This window comes from Leptodactylus fuscus, chromosome 5, assembly GCF_031893055.1.
Source record: "Leptodactylus fuscus isolate aLepFus1 chromosome 5, aLepFus1.hap2, whole genome shotgun sequence".
NCBI classification, from domain to species: Eukaryota; Metazoa; Chordata; class Amphibia; order Anura; family Leptodactylidae; genus Leptodactylus; species Leptodactylus fuscus.
In genome coordinates this window covers 200,398,479-200,411,752 of record NC_134269.1, presented here as the reverse complement: position 1 = coordinate 200,411,752, position 13,274 = coordinate 200,398,479, and the positions used below count along the sequence as shown (strand labels likewise).

At 41.9% G+C, this 13,274-nt stretch overlaps 1 protein-coding gene across 1 annotated transcript in view; it reads left to right on the top strand.

Annotated features, from left to right (window-relative positions):
* The window catches only part of LOC142203909 (follistatin-related protein 4-like), a 578,064-nt gene that overhangs the window by 92,927 nt on the left and 471,863 nt on the right, over positions 1 to 13,274 (top strand). Inside the window, exon 2 of the mRNA XM_075275010.1 lies at positions 7,474 to 7,507. Coding sequence (XP_075131111.1) covers positions 7,474 to 7,507 — 34 coding nt within the window. The remainder of the gene's footprint in view (positions 1 to 7,473; positions 7,508 to 13,274) is intronic.

The window sequence follows — 13,274 nt, the reverse complement described above, 5'->3', positions numbered from 1 at the left end:
CCTGGGCTCAAGTCCAGGCCTCAAAGAGTCCATAACATTAAGATAGCTTTAGAAGTTTATTTACATTTTTATGCATTGTTATAGGAGTCGACTTCTCTGGTCCAGAGCTCTAAATTCTCAGTTCCTTCTGTAAGTTGGTTCTAATTCGATAGAATTATTGAAATTTTACAGCCTTCGATTAGCTCCCTTTACAGTTACATAGTAGATGAGGTTGGATGAAGACATCAGTCCATCAGACCATCAAGTCCAACCTATAACCCTACAGTGTTGATCCAGAGGAAGGCAAAAACCCCATGAGGCTTAAGTCAATTGCCCCATTATAGGAGAAAAAATTCCTTCCCGACTCCAATCTGGCAATCTGGGATTTTTTTTTAATCAAGAAAGCATCATGTGACGCAATATCAGGGTATTTGGAGCAAAGAAGACAAGCTACTAATGCTATAACAATATATTAATAAATGACTCCTAAAATTGTCCATTTCAAGAAAAATATAATAATTCGTCATCTTTAGCCATAGATTAATTAGAGTTGGAAGGACTTGCATATTTTTATGTCGTGAATTGTATTTTCTCAGTAATTGCTGATGGTTGGAGATCTGTAGGAGGCAGAGATTGAGAACGCTACAGTGCATGCAATGATTCTGCTGACAAGTAATATTTCACCTTTGCCTATATTCTTCAAACACTCATTTACTCATTATGGTCAGTGAGCTGTAGCAATGCCGTTACTCCCAATGTCCAGTCATCTCTCTATGCAACCGGCAGAATTATATCTGTGGACAAAGGTTAAATGATCAGATTATTGTAAGAAATAATTGTCAATGTTCTTCACAACATATGTATAAAAATATATATACAAGAGGGTGATGAGAGTGAAATGTCGCAATGAGACAATGCCCTGCCCTCCATAAATCTATCCTATCCTATCTATAGTGATAGAACCTGAAGCACTTATTCCTTATACCTACGTTTTCTTTTTTTTCAATTATTTGCTTAGCCATATTCCTACACTCCTAATGTTTTTATATTTCTGACTTCCAAGCCGAGTAAGGACTCTCTTATTGCAGGACAACCTGTGTTTTTAATTGGTATCCAAATGGTTATCAAGTTTTTCAAAAATATCAAATAACAGGATACATCAATCCGTCACTTCCTAGTATATATCCTGTTTAAATTTAGCGGAGATTATCTGCTTTATTACTAGGTCATGTGGGTATAGCTCTAATGTTTTGTTGGAAATCTCACTACCCCTCCCTGTGAGCAGTGCAGCCAGCAAATTAAGCATCACAGCAATATGTGACCTCCTTGCTGAATGAAGCCACTCATAATGACTAGAGATGAGCGAGTAGGTATTCGATCAAATACTATGGTATTCGAAATACTCGTACTCGATCGAACACTACTAGCTGTTCGAAGTTAGGATTCGATGCACAACCAGCGTTGATTGGCAGAATGCTATACATTGCCAATCAACGCTGGTTCTTCTCTTACCTTTAGAAGTCTTCTCCCTGCGCAGCGTCCCGCGTCCTCTTCCGGCTCTGCATTCACTCTGCCAGGCATCGGGCCTGGACAGAGCCGACTGCGCATGCCCGCTTGTAGTGCAGGCGTGTGCAGTCGGCTCTGCCTAGGCCCGATGCCTAGCAGAGTGAATTCAAGGCCGGAAGAGGACGTGGGGACGCTGCACAGGGATAAGAATCCAGCCCGACCCTCACACATGGACTTGGTAAGTAGAATTTGATCGAATGTTGCGTACCCCTGAAACGAGCATTTCCCCCCATAGACTATAATTTTCGAACCTCGAACATTTTAGTGTTCGCTCATCTCTAATAATGACCTCAGAGGTCAGAGTGATTTCTTACCAGGTCAGATATATGTAGGAGCACAGTCGTGCATGACCTGAAGAAGTGAGACGCAACACAGATGCTGTAGGAGTGAGAGAGTTTTCACACAGGCAGTGTGCGTGTCCCATGACTTCATTCTAGGGGAGAGGTACGCAGTAAGTGAGAGCAGAAAGATGAATCTTGGGAAATATAGACTTGCATGTAAATAACAGTAATTCAAGGAGCAGCAAGTATGATAAAGCCAAGTGAGGTTAAGGATCCTCTTCGCAAGCTGCAACAGAAAAGTGTTGCAGGGAAACCCGCGGCATCAGCGCAATATTTTCCACAGAAAAATTGCTGAGCTTTCCTTTACAGAATTTCTGCCTCAATTATATCCAGAGAGAAACCGCCGGCGTTTCCATAGGTATAATTGACATGCTGCGATTTCCAAAACTGCGGCAGTTTTGGAAATTGTAGCATGTCCACAGTGTGTATTTTTCCGCAATGTGTGGATGGCATTTGCTAGATTCGCTAACTTTGCATGGATAGTATAGTAATATATTGCAAGAAAGAACACATACAAGCTCATAGCAGGTAGAAAAGATACTAGGAGTCATAGCAACTAAGAAGAAAGAAAAAACTTCAGGATCATTTAGTTCTCTGTGCGGAGTGATGTTGATTATACAGCCCGACCGTGGTTGGAGGACATGAGGAGGGGGCATAACATGTGGACACAAGAGGCAAAATCAGCTTTTTGCTGAAGTGACAAGTGGGGTATATATGCAGCTATCACAATAACATGTGGTAGTTCCTTTGGTAGGTAGTAGGATCTCATGCTCATAGCTGATAGTTCGATAATCTTGCATCAGTACTATTGTTCCTTAACCAAAGTATGCCCCAATATGCCCCATCGTTCATCACAAGCCCTCCTCATTTCTTCTTACCTCTGTCATGTCTTCTATCTGCCCGAAGAAGTCCAAAGCCATCCAGGGAGACAGGGTGCGATTATTACTCCATACTATCTGCCATGCTTCTCTTAACTCGTGGAGGGATGGTAGGTTCTTAGGCTGTAACAAAGCCTTCAACATGTACATAGGAAAAAATTCCAGTCTGCAGGCATGTAATGTGCCACATAGACGCCGCGGGATCTTTTGCGGGCCGTATACACTCCCATTGTTTTCAATGGGAGCCGGTACCGTATACGCAGCGCTATTTTGCAGCCATGATTTTGCGTCGGCTGCAAAATAGCGCCGCGTATACGGTACCGGCTCCCATTGATAACAATGGGAGCGTATACGGCCCGCAAAAGATCCCGCGGCGTCTACGTGGCACATTACATGCTAAAAGACATCATGTGAATGCACCCTAAGGGTGCATTCTTACTACGGATACACTGACTGATTCTGAACGTTAAAACACGTTCAGAATCAGCGCGTATAAAGCAGATCCCATTCATTTCAATGGGAGCCGGCATACGAGCGCTCCTCACTGAAATGTATGGGCTGCTTTTTTCTCGAGAAAAAAGCAGCCCATTCATTTCAATGGGGAGCACTTGTATGCCGGCTCCCATTGAAATGAATGGGATCTGCTTTATACGCGCTGATTCTGAACGTGTTTTAACGTTCAGAATCAGTCAGTGTATCCGTAGTGTGAAGGCACGCTAAGGGAGCCTTCACACGGAGTAAATGCTCCGCTCATTCTGAATGTAAACTCGTTCAGAGTGAGCAGCGTTAAAACAGATCCCATTTCTATGGTTGTCGGCATACACATGCTCCCTATTGAAATCAATGGGAAGCTTCATTTTATCTATTGCTTTCAATGTGATACGTGTGTATGTCGGCACCCATAGAAATCAATGGGATCTGTTTTAACGAGTTTACATTCAGAATGAGCGAACGTTTACTCCGTGTGAAGGCTCCCTAAGGCCGGGTTCCCACAGAAGTTTTTTGGGTCCGGATTTTAACATGAAGGCTGCCTGAGAATCCGGTCCAAAAAATGGCTAGCCACGACTAGCGTACAGTGTATCGGCATCCAGTTGTGACATTCCACTCTGGATTAGGCCCAAATGAATAGGCCTAGTCGGGAGGGAGTGTTGCGAGGCGGAGAATCCACCTGAAGGAAGGACATGTTGCTTCTTTTATCTGCGAGCAGGAAAAAAACATTTGCTGAAAAAAGAAATGACCGGCTCCCATTGAAATGAATGGGAGGCGTTTTCTTTAGGCCGATTTTGACACGTCAAAATTATTAAATCCGGACCAATAAACTCTTGTTTGAACCCGGCCTAAGACATATATGATCCTAGATATTGCGCAAGTTATTTGCTCTCATATCATGTGCTGTACCATTTCTAAAGCTATTCATATTTTTAAGAATCCGGCAGGTTATAGAGGCACGCAGGTAAAGAAACCTGGATATTTTTGACTCAGAAGATCCTGATGAAGGTCATCTCTAGAAAAATGCCTTCAAACTATCTGCTTGGCATTAGCCAACTGCGAAACCCTGAGCTCTGTATGTTCTTTCGAAATTTGCAAAAATTCAAAAAGACACCAATTCACTTTTTTTAAAGCCTAGAACCTCGCTAAATTGTGCAATTTCCAAAAATATCCATTATCTTTCACTATAAAACCTGTGTCTCGTTGCGATGCATTTAGTACAGTAGCATGCAAATAAGAATTAACAGAAGAGAAATGTGTTGAATATGCCTCGGCCATATTAATTGCATCATACAGGTTCATAAGTTGCTTCGTATGGGTTAGACCGCTGTGTCTTTGTTGTTCACATATGATTAAACAGCTGCACGCTGTCTCTTCTCAGGTAATGCAGCTGGGATACTGCTGTGCTCACATTAGACAGCTGTAATAAGTGCTATACCCATATGATGCAGTTAAGCTTCAGCACTGTCAGCAATGGGCATCTGTGCTGTTTGACCGCATGCTATATCTATATATCTTTCGGTTTTTTACCTCATTATCATGTTGTGAAAGACAAAGAAAAAGGAACGAAACAAACAGCATTACCCTAATAGCATTCTTGTACCATTACCTTCTGCTGCTGTATATAGCTGAAGGTCATTTCACATATTGTCCTCTGTGTGTGTACATGGCGTATACATCCATTTTTGTGTAGGTGCACTGCTACGTTATTGACGGTATTTTTCTATAGTTATGATGGAAATGATGTGCGATAAATATATAGACAAGAATATGTCCCGCAGGATCGGCATAAGGTATAAGGTGCCCCAGGCCGGTATAGCAGATGACACTTCTCAATCTTCCCATTCCTGACTGTGCAAATGGAATCTCTTCAATGGAAAAATTAGCCTAGTCGGCCAGATTAGTCAGCTATGTGTGAACAGTGTTCACTGCTGATAGGGCATCTCTTACCATATGTTGACGTTGCACCAGTTTAGAAAACCTGCAAATGGATATTTCTTGGAATTTACTAATATCGCACCGCATTCAAAGTGCATGTCTTATAAGATAAGATAAGATAAGATAACTAGAGATGAGCGAACACTAAAATGTCCGAGGTTCGAAATCCGATTCGAACAGCCGCACACTGTTCGACTGTTCGAACGGATTTCGAACCCCATTATAGTCTATGGGGGGAAATGCTCGGTTCAGGGGTACACAAAATTCGATAAAATTATACTTACCAAGTCCACAAGTGACAGTCGGGCTGGATTCTCCTTGAAGTCTTTTCCCGGCGCAGCGTCCCCGTGTCTTCTTCTGGCTGGAATTCACTCTGCCTAGGCATCGGGGCCTAGGCAGAGCCGACTTCGCATGCACGGTCGGCTCTGCCCGGCCCGACGCCTGAGCAGAACCGACTGCGCATGTGAGGGCATGCCCGCGCATGCGCAGTCGGCTCTGCCTAGGCCGGATACCTAGGCAGAGTGAATTCCAGCCAGAAGTCGCGGCAGGGACGCTGCACGGAGAAGACTTCTAAAGGTAAGAGAAGAACCAGCGTTGATTGGCAGAATGTATAGCATTCTGCCAATCAATGCTGGTTCTGCATCGAGCCTTAAACTTTGAACATCTAGTAGTGTTCAATCGAGTACGAGTATTTTGAATACCGTAGTATTCGATCGAACACCTACTCGATCAAACACTACTCGCTTATCTCTAAAGATAACCCTGGGGGTTATCCACCATCCACCATGGGGAAATTCAGTGTGTTAAGGTAGCATAGTAGTATATAGCAAGAAAGAACACTTTCAAGCTCATAGCAGATAGAAAAGATACTAGGAGTCATAGCAACTAAGAAGAAAAAGAAAGACTCAGGATCATTTAGTTCTGTGTGCGGAGTGATCTTCACTTAGTCTGATGTTGATTATACAGCCTGACCGCGGTTGGGAGAACTTTCCTCACAATTGGGGTGAAGCATTGGGTCACTGACAGTACTGTCCAGTGCTATCACAGTCTCATACATGGAATAGGAGTTGTTCTCCAGCATGGAGCTCACCATGGACAGTATCCTTCTGTCACCCACAACTGGTACTGGGTCCAGGGGGCTCCCCAGGACAGAGCTGGCCCTTCTAACCAGCCGGTCAAGTCTATTATGGGGACCTCTCATATGAAAAATGCAATATATATTATAGAGCAGGAAGAGTTAAGCAAATTGATATTTAGTTTAGTGGGAAAAGATTCAGTATAACTTATCGTTGCTCTTTGTATTGACATGCGGTCATTAGCTGGTTCTATCGGCAACTGTTATCTCCGTTTGCATGATCATACATGAAGAGCTTCTAATCACTAATAACTTATTAATTATCTTTTATTAACTCTTTCTAGAAGGGAATGGGAAATACACAAAAAATATTGAATGGTTCAGTGGGTACATGGATGCCGGCCCTATGGATTCACTTACAAGAACAATAGAATAGAGAGCAATAAATACATGAAAAAAGGTATCAAACCCTAGAGAAATGGTTGGGTCTATCAACAGAGTTTCAACCTTCTCTTCAGCCCTTTATCACATCATGATCTGCTGTCAAACTAGTAAGGCTATTGATCTTCTCCCACAACTGTCAAAACTGTAAAAAAAAAAACTTAAAAATGTCTCATAAACTGATGGATTTGCTGCTAATTAACCTTACGCTGGATTCCAACCTATAGAGTCTTTATGTTGAGTAAGTCTTTAGATTTTGGACAAAAGCTCAAGCTTGATAGACGCAATTACTGCTCGCTGAAGGCAACTCAGACAGTTCCTACAACTTTGACTGCGAGATCTTACAATTAGTTGTCAAAATAATGTGTCAAGGTCTGAAAAGCAAATATTTCAGCTGCAGTAGCAGTTTCCTTCCACTTCAGATCGAAACTTAAGAGGGTTTAACAATAACATTGACAACTCCATCAATAGCGGCTGACATGAAAATCAGATATTAAGTGACCCTGCCACAGTCAGTATTGTGCATTTGTTAAATTGTCTTTATTCTATAACCCTTTGGCACACTCTTTAGGTCTTGGTACAACTTTTTATTTTATTTTATTTTCTTCCGATATATTCTTGATAAAAGCTCTCAATAAAAAATGAATTTATGTACTGTAGGATTGTATGGCAATTTATATCAGTCATAGATTCCGTATGGACATTGAAAAGACTTCTGGATTGGTCAACACATCTAAATTTCTTTCTTTTTTTTTTAACCCTCCAGGCACATCGGCACTTTCAACTGACCCGGAGACAAGGTAGGCCATGCTGTGTACTCTATATGGTTCAAAAAATTATACGATCTTCAAAAACGCTGCATTTTTATAATGTTGGGCATGAGCCTTAGAGTCTTGTTTTCTGTTTTTCTAGATCATCCCTGCAACTTTGTATCCATAAGATCATATTTTGTAATGACTGCTGATCATAAAACACATCTGGTTCACATCTGCGTTCAGTATTCCATTAGGGGAGTCCGCTTGGCGACCCCCGAACGGAATACCGAATGCATAAAAAAGCAGTTAGCATAGAAACGACATGGACCCCGTAGACTATAATGGGGTCCGTGTATTTTCTGTGCAGTGTCCTGCTGAATCATATACTTCTTGTAGCACTTTTCTCTCAGCATTATTCGTGCAGATACCGATTAACAAAGTTGTATAATGTTTTTTTTTTTGCAGCTTGAGTTGTAGCTTTTATCATCACCTTTTTGGAGCATGTGTGATTTACTGGTTATGTAAGGGGATTGCTAGAGGAGCAATGGTTCCCTTGGGGAGGGCACAATAAACAATGAGCCCTAAGCTGAAATCCCCTTCCTGCTTGCCGGTCCTGTCCTAAGCAACAGGCCGACTGGTCGACAAGCCCTTCCTATATATATGAGACAATACAGAACACAGACAAGACAAATAACAACAAAGGGAGGTCAGCTAGCCAAGGTTGCGGTAACAGTCAAGCAACGCAGTACAAAATTGTAATCCTAGAGAATAGTCACAAGGGAAGCCAAGAGTCAGAGGTCAGTAATACAATAGTAGCAGAAAGAGGAGCTTAGCAGGGACAAAGTCTAAGGACAAAGTCACAATAGCCAGCAAGTCTGTGTGGGCTGATGACCTGTATAGATGAAGCCCAGGACCCGCCCTAGACTTGACAGGCTGTCAATCACCTAGACAAGGCTAGAATTAACTATTTGATGAACAGAGGGAAACAAGGTGCAGGTGATAGGTTTAGTGGAAACTCAATTACAGAGGATAGATAATAGGTACATAGTTGATGAGGTTGGATAAAGACATTAGTAAATCAAGTCCAACCTATAACCCTACAATCCCTACAGTGTTGATCCAGGGGAAGGCAAAAAAAAACCATGAGGCTCATGCCAATTGCCCTATTTCAGGGGAAAAAATTCCTTCCCGACTCCAAATCTGGCAGTCAGTATAAAAAATAGAGCAATGTTCATACAGTGCAATGAAAAGCTCTAAGTAAAGAATCAGTCTTAACATGCCTCCTGCACCGCAGCGTATGAGCGGAGGGTAGCGCAGAGACCTGACCAAGGTAGAGACGTTACAGGTTAATTTTTAACATTTTAGCAGTCAAAAAATAAAAAAACACAGCTCACCGACCTATGAAGACAAGATGATATCTATATGGTAGAGGCTAGTGCACAAAAAGAGTCCGGGACAAAAGACTGAAATCTTCAATGAGTAGTGGTACTCATTGACGTTGCCAGATCTGATAAATGTATAGGGAACTTAGAATGTATGTCCTAGGTGTTATTTCATGTGGTAGAGGGATTGCTAATAACTTACTGTAACTACTATACTCAATTTATACTGGATGATAGAAATGGTGAAAGTCGTTTACTTGTTCGAATAAACTGAGAAGTCCCTTGTGAAAACAAGTGGTGACTCTAACACCAGCCATACACATTAGATTCCAGATGGCCAACATGTAGTAATCGATCCCACTATCAACATTAACACCTAAACTGTCTATTGGGGGCAATTTAGTAGTTAAAAGAAAAACAGTGTCATTGACTGATTATCACAAGCACCGATATGTTTGGCTGAAAATCTGCTATCCGCCATCACGAGTTAACATTTGCAATAATGTCATGATGGTCAAAATCTGCTATTATTCCTGATAATAAAAAAAAATCTAATGTGTATAGCCAGCTTAATGACCGTGTTCAGCATTTTTGGACAAAAGATAATATCCCCCTCAACTTAAAGATTGCCAAATTTGAATTCCTTTTTTAGGGTAAATATTAAGGTATTTAAAGAGGACCTTTCACCATTTTGCCCACAGGCAGTTCTATATACTGCCAGAAAGCTGACAGTGCGCTGTGTTCAGCGCACTGTCGGCTTTCCCGATCTGTGCCCGGTGTGAAGAGCTTACAGTCCGGTACCGTAGCTCTTCTATGGTCAGAAGGGCGTTTCTGACAGTTAGCCAGAGACGTCCTTCTTCACAGCACAGCCAATCACGCTGTACTGGGGAGCGGGGAGGAACTCCCCCTCCCTCCCTGATAATGCTCGTCTATGGATGAGTACTGCGAGCAGAGGGAGGGGGCGTTCCTCCCGGCTCTCGCAGCACAGCGCGATTGGCTGTGCTGTGAAGAAGGACGTCTCTGGCTAACTGTCAGAAACGCCCTTCTGACCATAGAAGAGCTACGGTACCGGGACCGTAAGCTCTTCACACCGGGCACAGATCGGGAAAGCCGACAGTGCGCTGAACACAGCGCACTGTCAGCTTTCCGGCAGTATATAGAACTGCCTGTGGGCAAAATGGTGAAAGGTCCTCTTTAATTTTTTTTTATATTAATTTTTTATGGGCTTGATTGGTTCTACATATTACGACTGCCTGCTATGGTCATTTAGAAAAACCTAGTCTGGTATCTTCAAATTTGGTCACTTGTGTGAAATAATTCTATTAGAATAGGATAGGGTATGGTAGAGTAGAGTATAACAGAATAGAATAGAATAGAATAGAATAGAATAGAATAGAACAGGGTAGGGTAGAGTAGGGTAGGGTAGGATAGGGTAGAGTAGAGTAGAACAGAACAGAACAGAACAGAACAGAACAGAACAGAATAGAATAGAATAGAATAGAATAGAATAGAATAGAATAGAATAGAATAGAATAGAGTAGAGTAGGGTAGGGTAGGGTAGGGTAGAGTAGGGTAGGGTAGGGTAGGATAGGGTAGAGTAGAGTAGAGTAGAGTAGGGTAGGGTAGAATGGAATAGAATAGAATAGAATAGAACAGGGTAGGGTAGAGTAGAGTAGAATAGAATAGAATAGAATAGAATAGAATAGAATAGAATAGTTCTATTATTAAATACCTTTGACTTTTAATGAATGGATTATACCATCTTAACTCCTTCCTACAACAGGCATTTTTCAATTTTTGTTTTTGACTCCCACCTTCCAAAGGTCATAACTTTATGATTTTGCTATTCACAATGCCATATGAGCAGTGGTACCATTTAATATTGCATAAAAAAATACTGGCAAGTTGGAAAAAAATTGAGAATGGGGTGGAATCTGAGAAAAACTGCATAGTGTGCAACTTTCGTATTTTAACCCCTTAAAAAATTTAACCTTTGCAAAAAAAATTTTTGTATTCTGAAACTGTAACTTTTTTTTAAAATTTCCCATGTATGGGTATGAATAGGGGCATAACTACCAGGGTAGCAGCTATAGCGGCTGCCACAGGGCCTGGGACATTAGGGGGCCCGGTGGCAGCCACAACTGCTGCAGATTTTTTTTTAATAGGCCCTTACCTGCTCGAACAGTAACGGGCCATATTTACTTATCAATCCTGGCTCCAGGTCACAGCCACCGGGGCTTCTTCTGCAGAGGCTGTGAGCAAGAGCCAAGATTGGTAAAGTAAGGCCACGAGCCCGCGAACCCCACAAATACCATTATCATTATACTCGGTTGTCTTTTCATGAGTGGTCCACAATGGGGTACAATACTGTGTGCAGGGGCCACTATGGATCACAATAGTGTGTTCAGGAATACGGGGGGTGGCATGCCAAATGTTCGCCTTGGGGCCCCACCATTCCTAGTCATGCCACTGGGCATGAATAAGGTGTTTGTTTTGCAGGGCCTGGTGTTCTTTTTACCTATACCATATTGGTAAATGTCTTTTGCTTTGACAGCTTTTTATACAAATTTTTATGAGAGGTAAAACGTCCAAAAAAAAGTCAATTTGTCTCTTTTGCCCATTCATTTAATTTGTAGACTGCACATTTTCAGACACAGAGATACATATTGTGTATGTGTGTATTTCTATATGGGGGGTGATACGAATTTTTAATACTTTTTGTTGTTTTATTTTTCTTTAACTGTAACTTTTAGATACCCCCAAAGGGTCTTGAACCCAAGGCATCTTAACACTAATACAGTGCATTGCAATGCTAATGAATTGCAATGCATAGAGCAGCCTGCAACAGAAGACAATCCTGGGGTCCTTCAATAGGCTGTCGGCTGTCATGCAAATAGATGTTGAGAATGGGTTAAAAATAAATGCAAAACACTTTATTATGAGCTGATATTTTCTGTTATATTGAGTATATGAGTAATACTTCTGCAAATGCGGTTCGGTCTCTTGAAGCTAAAGTAAAAGTAGCTAATGTATTTAATACAATATGCAAATTGTATATATTGTTTTGTTATCTTGTCACTCATTTGTGCTTTTAGTACTTTAGTGCCAATAATAAACTCCATCTAGCTAGAATGCTAATGAACAATGACTTCCTTCAGTGTTTGATACACTGTATTCCCGTGCTGTTGTTAAGTAACAAGATTAGAGGACCTTCTTTATAATCTTATACAGTATATACTGACATACAGACACTAGATTATAGGAAATGTCTTTATCTGTGACATTAATAATTATACTGCCAGGCCAAAAAAAAAGTCGCGAGTGTTAATATTTAGTTGGGCCACCATGAGCACGAATAACAGCACGCATCCGTCTCGGCATGGAGTCTATAATGTTCTGTAGTGTAGACTCAGGGATTTTGATCCAATTCTCGGGTATCAGGGAGCCCAGGTTACGCAGATTCGTTGGGGGTGGTGAGTGACAGCGCAGGTTCCTTTCCAGCACATTCCATTGTTTCGTGTGCTTCTCTTCGCACCCGGACACAACCATCACTCTGGAACAATGTGAAACGTGATTCATCTGACCACATGACCTTTCTCCACTTCTCTAGGGTCCAATCCTTGTGGTCTCTTGCAAATGACTGGCGCCGACGTCTGTTGGTCTCTGTCACCAATGGCTTTCGTGTGGTAACACAACTGTTGAGACCCATTCCTTTGAGTTCTCTTCACATTGTTCGCTCCGAAATGTGTCGCTCCATCGAGTTGAACATCTGTGTGAGCTCAAAGGTGGTTTTCTGGTGGTTATTCTTCACCAGTCGCTTTAGGGACCTACGACCTCGAGTTTCGAGTATAGTCTTACGCCCACACTTTCCACGGTTGGAGGGGGGTTCTCCAGCATCTCACCATGCTCGTATGATATGCTGAACAGTTCTCTGTCCGATACCAGTTACTTCAGCTATCTCCTTGGTCGATTTGTTGGCCTGATGCAATCCAATGACTTGCCCCTTCTTGAAGGCACTAACATCTCTTCCTCTGGTAGCTCTTCTGTTGGTAGACATCGCTTCACACCTTTAATTATGATCTGCACTTGACAGGCTACAGCTCAATTATATATATTCAAGAATATATGCAAATTCCTGTCATGAACAGTTCATAATTATATCAGGGGTGGAACGGTAAATTGTTGCACAACGCGACTTTTTTTTTGGCCACACAGTGTACAAGGAGGCAACATGGACCAAAAGTTGACCCAAAAGGGGTTCAAGACAGTAACAGATGTGCTCACCCGGAGATGGTAATGAAATTCAACGACACTTTATTCAAAAATAGCCACACTACGGGTTACGGGGTGTGAACCCCTTTTTCAAGTGTTCGGTGAAACACGGCGCTTATTCATACACTCAATACACTTGAAACGCATAGTGTGGCTAT